This window comes from Mobula birostris, chromosome 21, assembly GCF_030028105.1.
Source record: "Mobula birostris isolate sMobBir1 chromosome 21, sMobBir1.hap1, whole genome shotgun sequence".
Lineage (NCBI taxonomy): Eukaryota > Metazoa > Chordata > Chondrichthyes > Myliobatiformes > Myliobatidae > Mobula > Mobula birostris.
This window is the reverse complement of record NC_092390.1, coordinates 33742629-33763512: the sequence shown is the minus strand read 5'-3', so window position 1 is coordinate 33763512 and position 20884 is coordinate 33742629. Positions and strand designations below refer to the sequence as shown.

General features: G+C 42.7%; 1 protein-coding gene across 4 annotated transcripts in view; it reads right to left on the bottom strand.

Annotated features, from left to right (window-relative positions):
• LOC140185712 (tumor necrosis factor receptor superfamily member 6-like) overlaps positions 1 to 20884 on the bottom strand; it is a 56924-nt gene that overhangs the window by 24822 nt on the left and 11218 nt on the right. For all 4 annotated transcript variants that reach the window (XM_072239267.1, XM_072239265.1, XM_072239264.1 and 1 more), the window contains exons 2-3: positions 20072 to 20243; positions 1200 to 1331 (exon numbers count right to left, since the gene is read on the bottom strand). In XM_072239267.1, coding sequence (XP_072095368.1) covers positions 1200 to 1331; positions 20072 to 20126 — 187 coding nt within the window. In that variant the 5' untranslated portion in view covers positions 20127 to 20243. The remainder of the gene's footprint in view (positions 1 to 1199; positions 1332 to 20071; positions 20244 to 20884) is intronic.

The window sequence follows — 20884 nt, the reverse complement described above, 5'->3', positions numbered from 1 at the left end:
ATAGATTCAAATATCTTCAAACTGCCCATATCTCACAGTCCATCTTCAGACTGGACACATTTGTACAGCTACAGAGCCAGCAGCTCACAGAGCCCCCTCTGGGTGGGCATATCTGTACAGCTGTACAAAGGTACAGAAGCTGTCAGCTCTCATGCTCCATGCAACAGCCATCTCTACCTCAGTCCCCTTTGAACTGCATGCATTTACACACAGAAATCTACCACTGCACCACTTACACTGCACACATTTGCGTCTGGCTCCCATCTCAAACAGTAGCTGCACATCCTATACACCAAAGCAAGCACGCACATCTGCACGATCTCCAGCACATCTCCATCTCATGCAGGTGTGCACACCTGGCCCAACTTCACCATTTGCATGCTTTGTCTTCCTGCTACAGTCAAGTGGTGCTTCTGTTACGAGCTGTTCCTGTTGTCACCAGGCCCTGGAGTTTCAGATAGAGGAAACAGGAGAATCTGCTCCCACTGTAGGAGGTCTAGCAAAGAGGATACAGATCACATAATTACAGAAGAAGTTTAAAAGAGGAAGGGAAAGTTGTTAGGATCTCAGATGTACTAACAGAACATGTGGTGGAAGCAAAGGCAGCAGTAATAGTCAAAAGAGGTGTGGACAGAAACCTGAAGAAAAACCTTAGCTATGTAAGTGTTTTTTGGTTAAATTATAACAGGGTAAGCCCTGAATATACAGCAAATGCAACCTTTGTTCAATTAAGCACCTAACAAGCAAAATGTGGACACAAAAGATTCTGCAGATGCTGGAAACCTTGAACAAAATGCTGGAAGGTTTCCAGCATCTGCAGAATCCCTTGTGTCTACACGTCACTTGTTAGGTACTTAACTGGAAAAAGATTGCCCTTACTGTATATTCCATCATTTTATGTGTGCCAGATCTGCTGAGTTATTCCAGCATTGTGTGTGTGTGTGTAAAATGTAAGAAGAGTTCAGATTGGCATAGGACTCTGGAAAGGCAACAGCGCAGTTTTATCAACCGTTGGGTAAGCTAGGGCAGGATAATGAATGCTGGCAGCCACATCCCAAGAATTGAAGACCCTTTCAAAGAGTTGGCACTGGCCAAAAGGGCTCAGGAACCTATGGTGGAGTAGGATTCTCCCAATTCTATTTTACAGTCATTCTGTTTAGAAGCAATCTGATTGGACACCTTTGCTCAAGTTTACTTACCATTTCCTTCCTGGCACTGGATACATCGGAGACAGGAAGACAAATGGTTATCAGAATCTGTATATCCCTGTTCTTCACATGGATGGCATTCAGATGGAGAAGTACCGTTGCAGGATTTCTTCAGATAAGTACCTAATTTGCAAATAAAAGAAATGCACTGAAAGTCAGAAATACCAAAGCAAAACTCTAATGGTCTTACAAATAACTAGTTGCAAAATAATATGTTTGAAACACTACATTTACAAATTCTGAACCTTCACAAAAATGGAATCTTTCTTAAAATGTTCTAATTTGATAAGAACATAGGAATAATCACAATAGAAGTGGTGGTATATCGAGCTTTTCCAGGAGGCGCTCATGGAGTGAGCTACACTTTGGCGTTGCTCCATTCCCTTTACCTCTCTTACCTGTAACCTTTATCTATACCTGTACCTGTATTTACTTTATCTATACTATATTAAAGGGTTTATACTCTAAATATATCTTTGAACTATAATTTTAATTTACTAAAAATTCTGACCAGAGCACGAGAAGTTAAAAACGGAAAGGGATCCGGAGGGAATGGAAAGAAGATGGCGATCCTAAAGCATCGAAAGAGACTCCATTAACTGTTGAAATAATGATGAAACTCCTATAGAGAATACACTTAACCAAAGATTTGCTGTGTTTGAAGAAGTTTTGAAGATGATTCAAGATGACGTTAAATCATTAAAACGCGAAGTTGATCAACAACAAATTAGATTCTTGGAACCAGATGAAGCTGGTCGCAAAAGGGATCGAAAAATTGAATCTCTTGAAAAAAGCTAACTTCAACAACTCAGCAGTTGAAGCATTATAAAGCAAAGATTATCGACGACAGAATCTGCGATTAATCGGACTTCCTGAAGATGTTGAGACGGGAGATCCTACTAAATACTTTTCCAAATTGTTAATGGATGTGTTTGGTCCAGAAATTTTGGACAAACCCCATTGCTAGACTGCACACATCGTACTTTACGCTCTGAACTGTCTAAACAATTTAAACCAAGGCCAGTCATTGTTCGGTTTCATTATGTTCATGTTAAGGAACAAGTGATACGAGCTGCTCGACAGAAAGACATGATCCAATTTCAAAGTTTTAAATTTTGTATCGTTGAAGATTTCAGCCAGTAAGTATTGAAAGAATGGATGACTTTTAAACCACAGATGTCAGAACTTTATCATAAGGGCTATAAATTAGCGTTGCTGTTCCCAGCCAGTTTGAGAGTTGTTATGGCGGATAATTCTCGTCGTTTGTTTAAAACTCCGGGCGAAGCTCAAAGTTTTCTTGACCATTTGTCTTCCTCTGCTGAGGACTAATTAACGCACTGTTTTTCTTTTTTTTTTTAATCTGTATTTCGTTTTCTTTTTTTTTTGAAAAGAAAGCTAATACCTAGCTTACAGATTTAGATTTTTATATTTTGAGGGTTCTTGCCTTGATTCTGTAGTGTAGGTATTTTTCACATTTTTAAATGAAAGTACTCTTTTTTGTTAGTGATTTTGTATATTTCAATTTTAATATTTTTCCTTTTGAGAGCAATTTAGTAACAGTTTTAATGTTTGATTTTCCTTTTTTTTTTGAAACTTTATTGGAGAAGTATTACATCTTAAGATGGTGGATTGCTTCCTTCTCCTTCCCAGAAATTTTTCTTCTTCTTGTGTCATTTCCGATCATTTATATACGAAAAACTAATAATATGAACTGGTGTTTGGTCTTTTTTTTTTGAAATACGAGTAAGAAGTAACTATTTTGTGTTTGTAATTGTTGTAATCTTTTCCTTACATTTATAGTAACTGGTTTTTTTTACTTTTTTGACCATGGGTGGTGCTTTTTACAATAAACATATTTCTTTTGGGTTGCCTTCTGGAAAGACGGGGTTAGATTTAGCAGTAGATTTAACATTGGCTACTTTCTGGCTTTTTTCTGGGTTTTTGTGGGAGGGGGATGGAATTTTTGTTCTTTTTGGGTTTAGTATTTAGTTTTTTTTTGTTTTTTGGGGGGGTTTCTTTGCATTATTTTTTTCATTTTTCTCTATGATTAACTATATTAAGAGTTTGGAAGTCTATTACACCTGTATTATTTGAAGTTTTTTTTAAATGATCAACAATAAGATAATTCCAATCTCTCTGTATCAATATTGTTATTCTGCTTATAATTTTGGAAAATTAATAAAAAGATTTAAAAAGAAAAGAAGTAATGGTATATCAATGAAACCCTTGGACCTGCTCCACCAAACACCATAGTCATGGTTGATCCACGCATCGAACTCAACTGTCTTGGCATTACCCTTCAGTCTTCTGTGGTCCAGGAATCTGCCTCACCCTGCAATAGACTTAATAACTCACCTTCAACAGATCTCTGCATTGAGGAATTTCTAAGATCTGTGACTCTCTGAGTGAAGAAATTCCTCCTCAATCCAGCCTACATGGTTGACATCTTATCATTATACTATGACCACAGGTTTTATAATCCCCCATCAGGCAGAAGACATCATTGCCGAGGAACAAGCAGGCTTCCCTAAGGGCAGAAGCCCCATTGAGCAGATTTTCAACCTCCGCACCCTTTGTGAGAAACACCTTCAGCACCAGAGAGAGTTCTACCACATCTTCATAGACTTCAAGAAGGCGTTTGACAGAGTCTGGCATGATGCCTTATGGGCCACCATGAAGAAATTCAACATGGGGCAGAAGTTGATTCATACAATCCATCAGCTTTACGCCAAGGCAACCAGTGCAGTGCTCACTCAGGACACCATCGGGGAGTGGTTCCATGCCTCTGTAGGAGTCTGTCAGGGCTGCCTCCTCTCCCCCACTCTCTTCAACGTCTTCCTGGAACAAATCATGAGTGTTGCCCTTGAAAATGTAATGGCATCTGAAGTGAAGAAAGCTAATGGCATGCTGGCCTTCATAACAAGGGGAATTGAATATAAGAGCAAAGAGGTCCTTCTGCAGCTGTACAGGGCCCTGGTGAGACCACACCTGGAGTATTGTGTGCAGTTTTGGTCTCCAAATTTGAGGAAGGGCATTCTTGCTATTGAGGGAGTGTAGCGTAGCTTCACAAGGTTAATTCCCAGGATGGCGGGACTGTCACATGTCAAAACATTGGAGCGACTGGGCTTGTATACTCTGGAATTTAGAAGGCTGAGAGGGGATCTTATTGAAACATATAAGATTATTAAGGGATTGGACACGCTGCAGGCAGGAAGCATGTTCCCACTGATGGGTGAGTCCAGAACCAGAGGCCACAGTTTAAGAATTAGGGGTAGGCCATTTAGAACGGAGTTGAGGAAAAACTTTTTCACCCAGAGAGTGGTGGATATATGGAATGCTCTGCCCCAGGAAGCTGTGGAGGCCAAGTCTCTGGGTGCTTTCAAAAAAGAGATGGATAGAGTTCTTAAAGATAGTGGAATCAAAGGTTATGGGGATAAGGCAGGAACTGGATACTGATAGTGGATGATCAGCCATGATCACAGTGAATGGCGGTGCTGGCTCGAAGGGCCGAATGGCCTACTCCTGCACCTATTGTCTATTGTCTATGATCATGTGGACACAGTCAGCATCGGAGGGAGGAACATCACAAACCTAAGATTTGCTGACAACATTGATGGACTTGCAGGAAAAGAGAACGAACTGGCCAACTTGGTCAGCCATCTTGACAGAGCCTCCACAAAGTTTGGAATGGAAATAAGTGCCGAGAAAACAAAGCTCATGGCAAATGCCATCGGTGCCATCACAACAGACATCTCAGACCATGGTCAGAAACTTGAGACAGTGCAGCAGTTCAAATACCTGAGGGAAACCATGAGTGATGAAGGATCGAGACCAGAAGTCCTGGCAAGAACGGCGCAGACAATGACTGCACTATCCAAACTCAAGACAATGTGGAGGGACAGCAACATCACCATGAAGTACAAGATCAGACTCCTGCATGCATTGGTATTCTCCATCTTCCTGTATGCATGTGAGACATGGACCCTCACAGCAGAGCTACAGAGGAAGATACAGGCATTGGAAATTAGATGCTATCGCAACATCTTGGGCATCTCATACTTGGACCACATCACAAACGAGCAGGTTCGCAAGACCATCCAGCACCACACTGGCCCCCATGAAGACCTTCTCACATGGACAGGGAAAACATTTGCGGTGACCCAGGCCCTGGCACGCAACCGTGACAAATGGAATAGACTGGTGCAAAGCTTGTCATGATGGCGCCCTGACGACTCCATCAGGAGTTTAGGGCACAAGGCAAGGCATCAGGTTAAACTTCTTCAAGACATCTACAGTATCAAGTTCCTTACAAATCCAATATGCATTCTGTCCCATTCTTCAACACCCCATAAAGGCCCATTTGGTTCAATCTTTCTTCATAAGACAAATCCATCTCATTCTAGTAAACCTTCACTGCAGGGCTTCTAAGGCGAGCATGTCTTTCTCCAGATAACAAATTCAAAGCACTAAGTAGAATCTCAGTGTAGTTTCAGCAAAGCTTAGTGTGGTTATCAAACATACCACAGTACAGGCCCTTCAGTCAATGATGTGGTGCCGACCTTTTAATCTACTCTAAGATCAATTTAACCCTTCCCTCCTGAATAACCCTCCATTTTTCTATCATCCACGTGCCTGAGTTTCTTAGATGCCCCTACTTTAACTGCCTCTACCACCATCACTGGCAGCTTGTTCCATGTGCCCATCATTCTTTATGTAAAGAACTTACCTCTGATATCCTCCCCCCTCCTATATTTTTCTCTAGTCACCTTAAAATTATGCTTCCTTATGTTAGCCATTTCTACCCTGGTAGTCCACTCCATCTATGCCTCTTCTCATCTTGTATACCTCTATCAAACAAGACCTCCTCTGACTAATAATCCAGACTGTTTAAGCATTAAAGAATTTGCATTTCTTAATTACATGCTGCAATTCTTGTATGAGAACATGAACATTTAACAGTTTAAGGCTATTTAAATAACACTGTTGATCTATTCTATCTGCTACCCCATTACAAATGTCGCCCAGCCTCAAACCCAGTTGCGGGCTGTTTTCACTTCCAGGTTCAAATTTTCCAATGGCCCCTAGCTTCCCGTCCCCTTCCTTCCATAAACTTCAGCTCACTGGAAACTCAAGTCTTTATACCTCATCCCACACTAATTCTCATTCATCAAACATGCCTGACCTCAGAAATTTAGCATAGGCCTGCCTTTCAAAATCAAAATAGAAAACTGGTGGACTTCTATATGGTGACAGATCAGAAGGAACAAGGTGTTGTGTCATACATAAATCACTAAAAGTCATCCCTCTGGTTCCCCAACTCCCTTCTTTATTCCAAGTCCTCTACTATCAGATTACTTCTTCAGTCCTTTATCTCTACCATCTAACCTCTTCAAGCTTCTCACATTTTTACCCACCACCCTCCTACTTTCTCCCCTCCCACCTGGATTCACCTATCACTTGCCAGCTCCTCGTCCCCTTACCCCCAGCCTTTTATTCTGGAATCTGCTCTTTCTTTCCAGTCCTAACAAAGAGTTTCAGCCATTTCATTTCGGCGGACTGTTCATTTCCCTCTGTAGGAGCAGCCTGGCTTCCTGAGGTCCTCTGGTGTTTTGTGTGCGTTGCACTAAAGATTCACAGAGCAAATTAGGGATGTTGCCTGGATTGGGGAGCATACCTTATGACAGCGGTCCCCAACCACCGGGCCGCAAAGCATGTGCTACCGGGCCATGTGGAAACGATATGAGTCAGCTGCATCTTTCCTCATTCCCTGTCACGCACTGTTGAACTTGAACATAGGGTTGCCAACTGTCCCGTATTTGCCAGGCCATCTCGTATATTGGGCTAAATTGGTTTGTCCCGTATTTCCCCGGCTAAGGTGGAGCGTTCCTATGAAACCTTTCGCACCGAAATGGCATGAAGCAAAGAAGCAATTACCATTAATTTATATGGGAAAAATTTGAGCGTTCCCAGACCCAAAAAATAACCTACCGAATCATACCAAATAACACATAAAACCGAAAATAAATAACACTAACATATAGTAAAAGCAGGAATGACATGATAAATACACAGCCTATATAAAGTATAAATAATGTATGTACAGTATAGTCAGGAAGATGAAGGCAAAACTGATTTTTGGGGAAAAAAATTAGCACATACGTGCATGTGCACATCACATGCACACGTCACGCATGCGCACACAGGTGTTCGCGCAAGGCTTCATGGTCATGGTAGTCTTACTGGGGTAAAGTGTCCTGGGATTTGACTGCTACTTTTGTCCCTTATTTGGGAGTGAGAAAGTTGGCAACCCTAACTGTAAAAGATACGTTGAGGTGAGTTTAACCCTACTTGAACAGTGCCCCCCGCCCCTCGCCCCCCCAGTCGGCCAGTCCGCAAGAATATTGTCAATATTAAACCAGTCCGCGGCGCAAAAAAGGTTGGGGACCCCTGCCTTATGAGAATAGGTTGAGTGAACTCGGTCTTTTCTCCTTGGAGCAACGGAGGATGAGATGTGACCTCTTAGGGGTGTGCAAGATGATGAGAGGCATTGATCATGTGGATAGTCAGAGGCTTTTTCCCAGGGCTGAAATGGCTAGCATAAGGGGGCATAGTTTTAAGGTGCTTGGAAGTAGGTACAGAGGATATGTCAGGAGTAATTTATTTTTTTAAAAAAACACAGAGGGTGGTGAATGCATGGAATGGGCTGCCGGTGGCAGTGGTGGAGGTGGAAACAATAGGGTCTTTTTAAGAGACTCCTGGATGGATACATGGAGTTTAGAAAAATAGAGGGCTATGGGTAAGCCTTGGCAGTTCTAAGGTAAGGACATGTTCGGCACAGCTTTGTGGGTCAAAGGGCCTGTATTGTGCTGTTGGTTTTCTATGTTTCTAAGTGCATGGTCTGTGGCACAAGAATACTTGACATCAGAAGTAGAGATATCATGCCAATTATCTTGAACCAATGTAGGACCATCTCTGCTGTATTCTGTATAAATCTGTTCTAGGATGTATTTGTAACATAGGCAGCAAAGGTTTGGCAGATTGACTGGATGGATCACACCTATGTCATATAAATAGAGATAAAGCAGACTAGGTCTATACTTGCTTGAGATTAGAATACAAGTGGCTCTCTTTGAAAGGCATAAAATTATTACATGGCTTGACAAGGTAGACATAGGGTTAATATGTCCCTGTCTAGAACCAGTGGCCAAAGTTCAAAGTCAATTGATTATCAAAGTACATATACTGTATGTCACCATATATCATTTTCTTTCAGGCACACAGTAAATCCAGTAAACACAACAGAATCAGTGAAAGACCACACCCAACAAGACAAACAAACAACAATGTGCAAAAGACAACAAACTGTTCAAATACAAAAGTAAAAAAACAATAAATAAATAGGCAATACATATCAAGAACATGAAATGAAAAGTCCTCAATAGTGAGTCCATAGATTATGGGAACAGTTCAGCGATAGGGCGAGTGAAGTTCAGTGAAGTTATCCCCAAAGGCTCTAGGGGGCTAATAACTGTTCGTGAACCTTGTGGTGTGAGTCCTGAGGCTCCTGTATTTACTTCCTGATGGCAGCAGCAAGAAATGATCATACCTGGGTGGTGGGGTTCTTTGATGATGGATGCTGCTTTCCTATAACAGCATTCCTTGTAGATGTGAGTATAGGAATAGAATGAGGTGGAGGATGAATGCGTGGCTGAGGGATTGGAGCAGGGGCCAGCTCTTTTGGGGCAGGTGTGACCTGTACAAAAAGGACGGGTTGCACTTGAATCCGAGGGGGACCAATACCCTGGTGGGGAGGTTTGCTACGGCTATTAGGGTGAGTTTAAACTAGAATTGCTGGGGGTGGGAACCAAAATGAAGAGACGGAGGAAGAGGCAGTTGGCTCACAAATAGAGAAAGCTTGGAGAAAGTGCAAGAGAGAGGATAGGCAGGTGATAGAGAAGGGACATGCTCAGACCCTGGTTTGAGATGTGTCTATTTTAATGCAAGGAGTATTATAAATAAAGAGGATGAGCTTAGAGCGTGGATCAGTACTTGGAGCTATGATTGATGTGGCCATTACAGAGACTTGGATGGTTCACCTGCAGGCATGGTTAGAGTGCCAAGCTTTTGATGTTTCAGAAAGGACAAGGAGGGAGGCAGAAGAGGTGGGGGCATGGCACTGCTGATCAGAGACAGTGTCACAGCTGCAGAAAAGGAGGAAGTCATGGAGGGAGTGTCTACAGAGTCTCTGTGGGTGGAAGTTAGGAACAGGAAGGGTTCAATAACCTTTCTGAGTGTTTATATATATATAGTGACGAGAATACACATAAATTAAGATGTTTGCTGGCCTGGGCTAGCATCAGTGGCATCAGCAGTTGGTCTGCCACCTGTCCTCAGGGGAAGGAGAGATAAGGAACAATGAAGCAGCATCTGGAGATGTGTAATGAAGGGACGGGAGAGAGAGCTGTCTGGAGCGGCTCCCCCTTTGAACCCTGAATTGTTTGAAGTGATGGACAGGCGAGACCCCAGCAGGGGGATAAAAAGGGACAGGTTCGCTAAGGCAGGACACACACGACACCCGAGGTAACGAGACCCTGGAAGCGGTGCGCCTCTCACAAGTCGGTGGGAAGCTCTTGAACGGCTGATCGGGGGATCAGCCTTAAACGCACAGGGTGGAAAGGTACGATCAGCGGGAACCCGGTGTGTGTCCACCCTCGTTTGGGTGCCGGGTTCACTGCAGAGGATCGACCGCATCTGGAGGAGGGGTCACAATCGGTGACCTCAGGTGACATCACAAAGGACCCACCCGAAAGCTGCTTGTGAGCAATATCGCCGGTCTGTGAGTGGAAGCCGTTTCTGAATGATCAGTCATTCTCGTTCTCTCTCTTCCTCCCCCCCCCCACATTGTCCATCGCCATGGCAACGATTACTGCGAACTGAACTAAATCGAACTGGACTTTTGTGTCACTTTGAATTTGGTCATTTACCCCTAGACAACAATAGAGCTTGATTGATGCTGTTATCTTAATTCTGTGCACATGTGTGTTTATCATTGCTGAACTGTTGCATTTATTATCCTTTCGATTACTGTGTTGCTTGTTTCTTTAATAAAACTTTCTTAGTTCTAGTAATCCAGACTCCAACTGAGTGATCCATTTCTGCCGGTTTGGCTATATATATATATAGACTACCCAATAGTAACAGGGATATCAAGAAGAAGATAGGGAAACAGATTCTGGAAAGGTGTAATAATAAGAGGGTTCTCGTGGTGGGAAATTTTAATTTCCCAAATATTGATTCGCATCTCCCTAGAGACAGGGGTTTAGATGGTGTGGAGTTTGTTAGGTGTGTTCAGGAAGGTTTCTTGACACAATATGTAGATAAGCCTACAAGACGAGAAGCTGTACCTTAACTGATACTGGGAAACGAACCTGGTCAGGCGTCAGATCTCTCAGATGGAGAGCATTTTGGAGATAGTGGTCACAATTCTATCTCCTTTACCGTAGCATTGGAGAGGGATAGGAACAGACAAGTTAGGAAAGTGTTTAATTGGAGTAGGAGGAAATATGAGGCTATCAGGCAGGAACTTGGAAGCATAAATTAGGAACAGATGTTCACAGGGAAATGTACAGCAGAAATGTGGCAAATGTTCAGGGGATATTTGCATGGAGTTCTGCATAGGTACATTCCAATGAGACAGGGAAACGATGGTAGGCTACAGGAACCACGGCATACAAAGGTTGTTGTAAATCTAGTTAAGAAGAAAAGCTTACAAAAGGTTCAAAAAAAAAAACTAGGTGATGATAGAGATCCTGAAGATTGCAATGCTAGCAGGAAGGAACTTAAAAAAATTAGGAGAGCCAGAAGGGGCCATGAGAAGGCCTTGGCAGACAGGATTAAGGAAAACCCCAAGACATTCTACAAGTATGTGAAGAGCAAGAGGATAAGATGTGAGAGAATCAAGTGTGACAGTGAAAAAGTGTGTATGGAACCAGAGGAGACAGCATCAGTACTTAATGAGTACTTTGCTTCAGTATTCACTACGGAAAAGGATCTTGGCGGTTGTAGGTGTTGTGTATGTGGCTTGGTACAGAACTATGTTATTAATTATAGACTGGTTAGCCTGACATCGGTGGTGGGAAAAATGCTAGAGTCAGTTATCAAAGATGTGATAACAGCACATTTGGAAAGCGGTGACATCATCGGACAAAGTCAGCATGGATTTGTGAAACGAAAATCATGTCTGACAAATCTCAGAATTTTTTGAGGATGTAACTAGTAGAGTGGATAGGGGAGAACCAGTGGATGTGGTATATTTGGATTTTCAAAAGGCTTTTGACAAGGTCCCACACAGGAGATTAGTGTGCAAACTTAAAGCACACGGTATTGGGGGTAAGATATTGATGTGGATAGAGAATTGGTTGGCAGACAGGAAGCAAAGAGTGGGAATAAACGGGACCTTTTCAGAATGGCAGGCAGTGACTAGTGGGGTACCGCAAGGCTCAGTGCTGGGACCCCAGTTGTTTACAATATATATTAATGACTTAGATGAGGGAATTAAATGCAGCATCTCCAAGTTTGCGGATGACACGAAGCTGGGTGGCAGTGTTAGCTGTGAGGAGGATGCTAAGAGGATGCAGGGTGACTTGGATAGGTTAGGTGAGTGGGCACATTCATGGCAGATGCAATTTAATGTGGATAAATGTGAGGTTATCCACTTTGGTGGCAAGAACAGGAAAACAGATTATTATCTGAATGGTAGCCGATTAGGAAAAGGGGCGGTGCAACGAGACCTGGGTGTCATTATACACCAGTCATTGAAAGTGGGCATGCAGGTACAGCAGGCGGTGAAAAAGGCGAATGGTATGCTGGCATTCATAGCAAGAGGATTAAGTACAGGAGCAGGGAGGTACTACTGTAGTTGTACAAGGCCTTGGTGAGACCACAACTGGAGTATTGTGTGCAGTTTTGGTCCCCTAATCTGAGGAAAGACATTCTTGCCATAGAGGGAGTACAAAGAAGGTTCACCAGATTGATTTCTGGGATGGCAGGACTTTCATATGATGAAAGACTGGATGAACTAGTCTTATACTCGTTGGAATTTAGAAGATTGAGGGGGGATCTGATTGAAACGTATAAAATTCTGAAGGGATGGGACAGGCTAGATGCAGGAAGATTGTTCCCGATGTTGGGGAAATCCAGAATGAGGGGTCACAGTTTAAGGATAAAGGGGAAGCCTTTTAGGACCGAGATGAGGAAAAACTTCTTCACACAGAGAGCGGTGAATCTGTGGAATTCTCTGCCACAGGAAACAGTTGAGGCCAGTTCATTGCCTATATTTAAGAGGAAGTTAGATATGGCCCTTGTGACTAAAGGGATCGGGGATATGGAGAGAAGGCAGTTACAGGGTTCTGAGTTGGATGATCAGCCATGATCATACTGAATGGCGGTGCAGGCTCGAAGGGCCGAATGGCCTACTCCTGCACCTATTTTCTATATTTCTATGTTCCTAATAAAAACGCTGGAGATGGGAACGAAGTTTCATGGTTCTTTACTGGTAGAGTCCGAACTTGATACACACATACAGATCAATACGTGCCTAATAGTGCATGCAATGACATGTTAATACAACATAAGATAGTTCCTTATTATAATGTAGGCTATACTGTACACTCCTCCCCTTTTATTTTAATAGTGTATCAACTGTTTTTTTTTCTGGGGCACTATGCTAAACAACTATATTTACCCTTAACATACAAACACCTACCATTTGTTTACAAATTATAACGAAGTAACTTAATAATATCAAATTATAACAAGCCTCCTTTTTCTTTTTTTTTTACTTTTGTTCTAAGACCCATTTAGAACTCAAGTCTCTGGGGAGGTTTTCCCTGCCTCTCCAGGTAACGTCTGTCCTGAAACGTTTGCTTTAGTGAATGAGTCTCCACAGGTACATCAGGTGGGTCATCAGCACTGTTGACAGGCTTATCTGTAGATGAGGCAGATGTGGTCACATCAGGAGTGTTTGCTTCTATGTCAGGGGATCCCGGGCAAGGTGGTGGTGTGTTTTTCACCTGAGCATCCAGGATTTGGTCCACATGATGTCTCCATACGTTCTCTCCAACCTTCACCGTATACATCAGTGGCCCGTCTACGGCGAAAATTGTACCCGGCTGCCACTTTTCAGTCCGGTAATCACATGCAAGAACTGACTGTCCCACACTGAAGCTCCGTGTTGACTTAGCATCAAGTGTTTGAACTGTCTGTTCTCCACATCCCGCCGTACATCTGGTTTGAGAAGATCCATGCAGGACCTCAGGTTCCTGGTCAGAAACATCATCGCTGGAGTCTGATTAGTGGTTGCATGTACTGCATTACGATTGGGTTAATATTTACCTTAAAGTCTCCACATATGCGCACCTTGCTTGGTTTTCCTGGTTTTGTGCTGGAGGTTTTCTTCATCACTGGAACAATAGGTGTGCCCCATTCACTCCAATCCAACTGTGACAGGACCCCAGACTGCTCCAGATTTTTCAGCTCAGCCTCTACTGTAGGACAGATTGCATATGGCACTAGTCTGGCTTTGTGAAATTTTGGACATACATTTTCCTCAATCTCAATATTTGTCTTCATGCCGTGAAGTGTTCTTATTCCTTTCATGAACACTTCCTCAGAGTCAGCAAGTATTTGTGACAGTCTCTCAGATGTAGTCTTGCTGCCCTCCTTTGCTGACACAACTACTGCCTTGATGGTGTGCCAATCCAACTGGATTTTCCTGAGCCATTCACGTCCCAGCAACAGTGGTCCTCCATTTTTCAGTACATAGAGGTTCAGCTGCTGTGTTTTGTCTCTGTAGGTCACTGTCACTTTTTTTACCTTTGGGAATCACTCTGTCCTCTGTAAGTATTTAGCAGTAGTTTAGTTCGTTTCAGAGGTATGTGAGAAAACAGTTGTTTATAGTCCTGTACAGAGATCACCGTTAAAGCTGAGCCTGTGTCCAACTCCATTTTCAGTCTCACGCCTGCCACTTGTGGAGTGATCCATATTACTCTTCGATCATCTGTCTCTTTCACGCTGTGGAGTTGCAGACCAGACAATTCACTTTTGTCTGAGTCGTTTTCATCAGAACTGCTTTCTTTCATTTTGTGTACATTGTTGTGTTTTCCTTTCTGGGGTTTCTTGTTTTTCTGTATTTTGCCCTTTTTCTGCTGTTTACTAGCTTTGCATACTCTGCCAATGTAGCCCTGTTTGCCAGTTTCTGCATTCTTTGTCTTTAAACCAACAGTCCTCAGGGTCATGTGACATGTTCCCACAACGGTAACATTTCTTTCCTTCATGTCTGCTCAGTGACATTTTATTTGCAGTATATTCCAGAGATTTTTGTTGTATCTCTGAAGCACTCTGTGCTGCTGTTTCCAATGATATTGCAATGTTCAGCGCCTTCTCTAATGTAAGGTCTTTTTCACACAGAAGCTTCTTCCGTGTGGTTTCACAGTGCATGCCACACACTAACCTGTCCCTCAATGCGTCCGATAGACCCGCTCCAAATTGACAATGTTCTGATAATTTGCTTAATTCAGCACAGTATTCAGAAATGCTTTCATTTTTGCTCTGATTCCATTTGTGAAATTTAAACCTTTCAGCAATGACCAGTGGTTTGGGGTTTAAATGCTGTTGGAGAGTGTCTACTAATTGCTTGAACGTTTTGTCAGCTGGCTTTTCAGGGGTTAACAAGCTCCGTAGCAGCCCGTATGCTTTTGCTCCAATAACACTGAGTAAGACGCTGGCTTTCTTCTCATCATTAACACCACAATATAACTCCACTCTTTCAATGCAAGTTACCCAGATTTCAATACTACTATCAAATGCTGTAATGGTTCCGATCATCGCCATCTTTGTTATGTTAATTTAGCCCCGTTTTTCCTTGTTTTCTTTTTAGCTAGCTCCTTGCAGTCACTGCACATTTCACTTGACTCACATGACCTTTTTGCTAGCGCCCCGAGCACACTCCATCTAGATGCGTGTCATTTCTTTTCATCTTCCTTCTCTCCCTTCTCCTCCGAGTGTCGCTATCAACTAAAACGCAGTGTTCTGATAAGATGTAGGTTCATAATTCTCGTCGCCAATTTGTTGTATATGCGGCCTGGTTACGCAACTATGTTATTAATAAAAATGCTGGAGATGGGAACAAAGTTCCATGGTTCTTTACAGGTAGAGTCCGAACTTGACGTGCACATACCGATCAATACGCACCTAATAGCACATGCAACGACATGTTACTACAACATAAAGTAGTCCCTTATTATAAAGTAGGCTATACGGTACAGTAGAGATGACTTTTAGTGGACTGAAAAGCTCGAGCATATAGATATTAAGAAAGCGGATGTGCTGGAGTTTTTGGAAAGCATCAAGTTAATAAGTCACCGGGACCAGATGAGATGTACACCAGGCTATTGTGGGAGGCGAGGGAGGAGATTGCTGAGCCTCTGACAATGATCTTTGCATCAATACGGATAGGAGAGGTTCCGGAGGATTGGAGGGCTGAGGATGTTGTTCCCTTATTCATGTAGGCAAGTAGAGATAGCCCAGGAAATTATACTTCAGTGGTTGGTAAGTTGATGGAGAAGATCCTGAGAGGTAAGATTTATGAACATTTGGAAAGATGTTCATAAAACATTTGGAAAGATGCTGTTGTGTGCTGGGGCAGCAGGCTGAGGGTAGCAGACACCAACAAAATCAACAAACTCATTCGTAAGGCCAGTGATGTTGTGGGGATGGAACTGGACTCTCTCACGGTGGTGTCTGAAAAGAGGATGCTGTCCAAGTTGCATGCCATCTTGGACAATGTCTCCCATCCACTACATAATGGACTGGTTGGCCACAGGAGTACATTCAGCCAGAGACTCATTCCACCGAGATGCAACACAGAGCGTCATAGGAAGTCATTCCTGCCTGTGGTCATCAAACTTTACAACTCCTCCCTTGGAGGGTCAGACACCCTGAGCAAATAGGCTAGGCCTGGACTTATTTCCTGGCATAATTTACATATTACTATTTAATTATTTATGGTTTTATTACTATTTAATTATTTATGGTGCAACTGTAATGAAAATCAATTTCCCCCGGGATCAATAAAGTATGACTATGACTATGAATATGACATTATATTATTAGGAGTAGGCAGCATGGGTTTGTCAAAGGCAGGTCGTGCCTTATGAGCCTGATTGAATTTTCTGAGGATGCGACTAAACACATTGATGAAGGTAAAGCAGTAGATTTGCTGTATGTGTATTTCAGCAAGGCATTTGATAAGGTACCCCATGCAAGGCTTATTGAGAATGTAAGGGGGCATGGGATCCAAGGGGGCATTGCTTTGTAGATCCAGAATTGGCTTGCCCACAGAAGTCAAAGAGTAGTTGTAGATGGGTCATATTCTGCACAGAGGTTGGTAAGCAGTCGTTTGCCTCAGGGATTTGTTCTGCAGCCCTTACTCTCCGTGATTTTTATAAATAACCTGGATGAGGAAGTGGAGGGATGGGTTAGCAAGAAGGCATACGGTGCATTGGCCTTCATCAATCATGGGATTGAGTTTAGGAGCTGAGAGGTAATGTTACAGCTATATAGGACCCTGGTCAGACCCCACTTGGAGTACTGTGCTTAGTTCTGGTCGCCTCACTACAGGAAGGATGTAGAAACCATAGAAAGTGTGCAGAGGAGATTTACATGCATGTTACCTGGATTGGAGAGCACGCCTTACGTGAATAGGTTGAGTGAACTCGGCTTTTTCTCCTTGGAACAACGGAGGATGAGAGGTGACCTGATAGAGGTGTATATGATGACGAGAGGCATTGATCATGTGGATAGTCAGAGACTTTTTCCCAGTGCTGATATGACTATTGCGAGAGGGCATAGCTTTAAGGTGCTTGGAAGCAGGTACAGAGGAGATATCAGGGGTAAGGTTTTTTTTAAAAACGCAGAGAGTGGTGAGTGCGTGGAATGGGCGGCCTGTGATGGTGGTGGAGGCAGATACGATAGGGTCTTTTAAGAGACTCCTGGATAGGTACATGGAGCTTAGAAAAATAGAGGACTATGGGTAACCCTAGATAATTTCTAAAGTAGGGACATGTTCAGCACAGCTTTGTGGGTCAAAGGGCCTGTATTGTGCTGCAGGTTTTCTATGTTTCTATGTGCTTAATGATGAGGAGGGCTCTACCCATGATGGACTGGGCTGTACCCACTACTTTTTGTAAGATTTTCCGTTCAAGGGCTTTGGTGTTTCCAGACCAGGCCATGATGCAGCCAGTTAATATACTGTCACCACACATCTATCGAAGTTTGTCGAAGTTTTACATGCCATGCTGAGTCTTCTCAAACTTCTGAGGAAGTAGAGCTGCCATGCTTTCTTCGTAATCTTGGGCCCAGGGCAGGTCCTCTGAAATGGTAACACCGAGGAATTTCAAGTTGCTGACCCTCTCCATCTCCGATCCTCCGATCTCTCTGCTCATGGACCTCTGGTTTCATCCTCCTGTAGTCAATAATCAGCTCCTTGCTCTTGCTGACATTGAGTGAGAGGCTGTTGGTGTGGCACCACTCAGAGAGATTTTCAGTCTCCCTCCTATATACTGATTCATCACCACCTTTGATTCAGCCAATGATGGTGGTGTCATCAGCAAAATGAAGTATGGCATTGGAGCTGTTCTTAGTCGCACAGTTATAAGTGTAAAGCGAGTGCGGCAGGGGGCTATGCACACAGCCTTGGGGTGCACCTGTACCGATGAAGATTGTGCAGGAGATGTTGTTGCCAATGTAAACTCACTGAGGTCTGCAAGTGAGGAAATCAAGGATCCAGTTGCACTCGAAGGGACTGAGGCCACGGTTTTGAAGCTCATTGATTTGCTTCGAGGGCATGATAGTGTTGAATGCAGAGCTTATTCAATATAGGACATCGTTATGTTTGCATTTTGCTGTGGACCTGTTGTGCTGGTAGGCAAACTGGCATGGATCCAAGTTGCTTCTCAGGTAGTTGATATGTTTCATCACCAACTTCTCAAAACACTTCATCACAGCGGATGCAAGTGCTACTGGACGACAGTCATGGAAGCAGTCAGCACATTCTTCTTAGGTACTGGTATAATAGAAGCTTGCTTGAAGCAGTTGGGTACATCAGAACCTCTAAATAAATGGTTGGCCACTCAGGTCTGAGACGAGAAGAAATTACTTCACCCGAAGAGTGGTAAATCATTAAAATTCATCAATCAAGAGGAGTGAGGACATTGACTTGCTTTGCATACCCAAGGTGAAACTTCAGAATGGCGAAGAAATGTGATCTGAGTTTCTTTGACCATAGAATGATTATCGGTGCCAGACGGGGTGGTTTGAGTATCTCAGACACTGCTGATCTCCTGTGATTTTAATGCACAACACTCCAGAATTTACAGAGAATGGAGCGAGAAACAAAGAAAACATCCAGTGAATGGCAGCTCTTGGCAGTGAAAATGCCTTGTTAATGAGTGAGGTCAGAGGAGAATGGCCAGACTGGTTCAAGCTGACAGGAAGGAGACAGTAACTCAAATAACCTTGTGTGCAGAACAGCAGCTCTGAAAGTTCAACAAGTTGGACTTTGAAGTGGATGGGCTGCAGCAGCAGAAGACCACAAACATACACTCAGTGGCCACTTTATTAGATACCAGAGGTACCTAGTAAAGTGGCCAGAGTGTATGTCATGAAATTTGTTTGTTTGAATTAGAATCAGGTTTAAAGTCACTGGCATATGTTGTGAAATTTGATTTGTGACAGTAGTACATCACAATACATAACTATAAATTACAATAAGTATATATAAAAAATAAGTTACATAAGTCATGCAAAAAAGAGAGGGGCAAGTGTTCATGGATTCATTGTCCATTCAGAAATGTTGGTGGAAGGGAAGCTGTTTCTGAAACCGAGCGTGTGTCAAATTCCTAAGCACCCGTCATCTCTAACAATAACGCAAACATTGCTTCTACAGAAAGACCGTTACATGAAATACCCTATAACTTTAACAGTGAAACCTTTACCAGGATGTTACAGTAGCAATGAGAAGAGAGCATGTCCTGGGCGACGGGTGCCCTGAATGATGGATGCCACCCCAGTGAGTCATCGCCTTTTGAAAGTGTCCTCGATGCTAGGGAGGTTGGTGTCATGATGGAGCAGAGTTTGCAACTTGCTGCAGATTTTTCTGATCCTGTGCAGTGGCCCCTCCACACCAGATCATGAAGCAACCAGTTAGAATACTCTCCACAGTATATCCGTAGAAATTTGCCAGTGTCTTTGGTTTCATTCCAATTCTCCTCAAACTTCCAATGGAGTTTGTGGCAAGATTTTGAAAATTAGTAAAATTGCAATAAAAATAATTTTTTAAATAGTGCAAAAAAAAGTAGACAGGTAACGTTCATGGGTTCATAGACTTCAGAAATCTTCCAATGGCAGAGAAGAAGCTGTTCCTAAAACATGCATCTTCAGTCTCCTGTACCTCTTCCCTGATGGTAGTAATGAGAAGAGGACTTGGTGTTTCATGTAAATGAAGGTAGGATCTTTGCTTCTGCTATTTTTGGTCTTAATTAATATTATGGATTTAATTTAGATGCCCATTAAGGAGTCCAATGGTGGAGCCATCAAGTCCACCACTACGAATCACTTGCCGCTTATGAATCCCCCTATTTTGGGGAAGGGCTACATTTGTCTTGGGGGAGTGGGCTGTGCAGCTGAGAATTTCAGGTCTAAGGTGGCCCAGGCTACTCTTAACAAGCTTCTCTCAAAAGTCTGCACATTGATCAAACATGTTCTTGCAAAACATTGCATTGTGCTTGTTCAGAATTCACACTCACCTGCCCTGCATTTATTGCAACACCTGACACCTTTATTCAAATACCCATCAGGCATGCAGTTACTCTGCCTTTTCAATCGTCTCAAGCTGAAATGAGACGAACTGTAGGTGCTGGCAATCGACGAACCATTTTCAGAAGTTGTTGAAGTTGTTAGGTGGGCCGTTTTTGTATTCTGCAAAACATTTTACACAACAGTGATGAGCAAAATTTCCACAAAATATGCTTTGACAACATTGGATTTTATATTTTAAAAAAGTAAATTATGAATTAACACCATGTTCAAGCTGTTTAAAATATCTTAATGGAGTTTTGAACTAGTTCTTAGGCTTATTTCAATGTTTCCAAAAATACTTATGTACTTATATATCAACAACTCATGCACAAAAATATATACAGTAAGCCAATTAATTGTTGAAACATTCACATGGCCAGCACGGCAGTGTAGTGGCTAGCATATTGCTTTACATTGGCCAGCTGTAAGATTGGAGAACAATTCCTGCTGTTGTCTGTACAGAGTTCTCCCTGTGACCACCTGGGTTTCCTCAGGGTGCTCCAGTTTCCTCCCACATTCCCAAGGCATGGAGGTTAGGTTTAGTGAATTGTGACCGTGCTTTGTTGGTGCCAGAAGTATGGCAATACTTTCAAGCTAGCCAACACGAACTTCACCGATTTAATTTGACGCAAAGTGACGCATTCCACTGTTTGCTTCAGTTATGTGCATGTGGCAAATAAAGCTATTTTTTAAAAAAGAAAAATTAGATTTTGTATGTTTTTGTGGCAATAGTACACTATTGCATTTAGCATTATAGAATT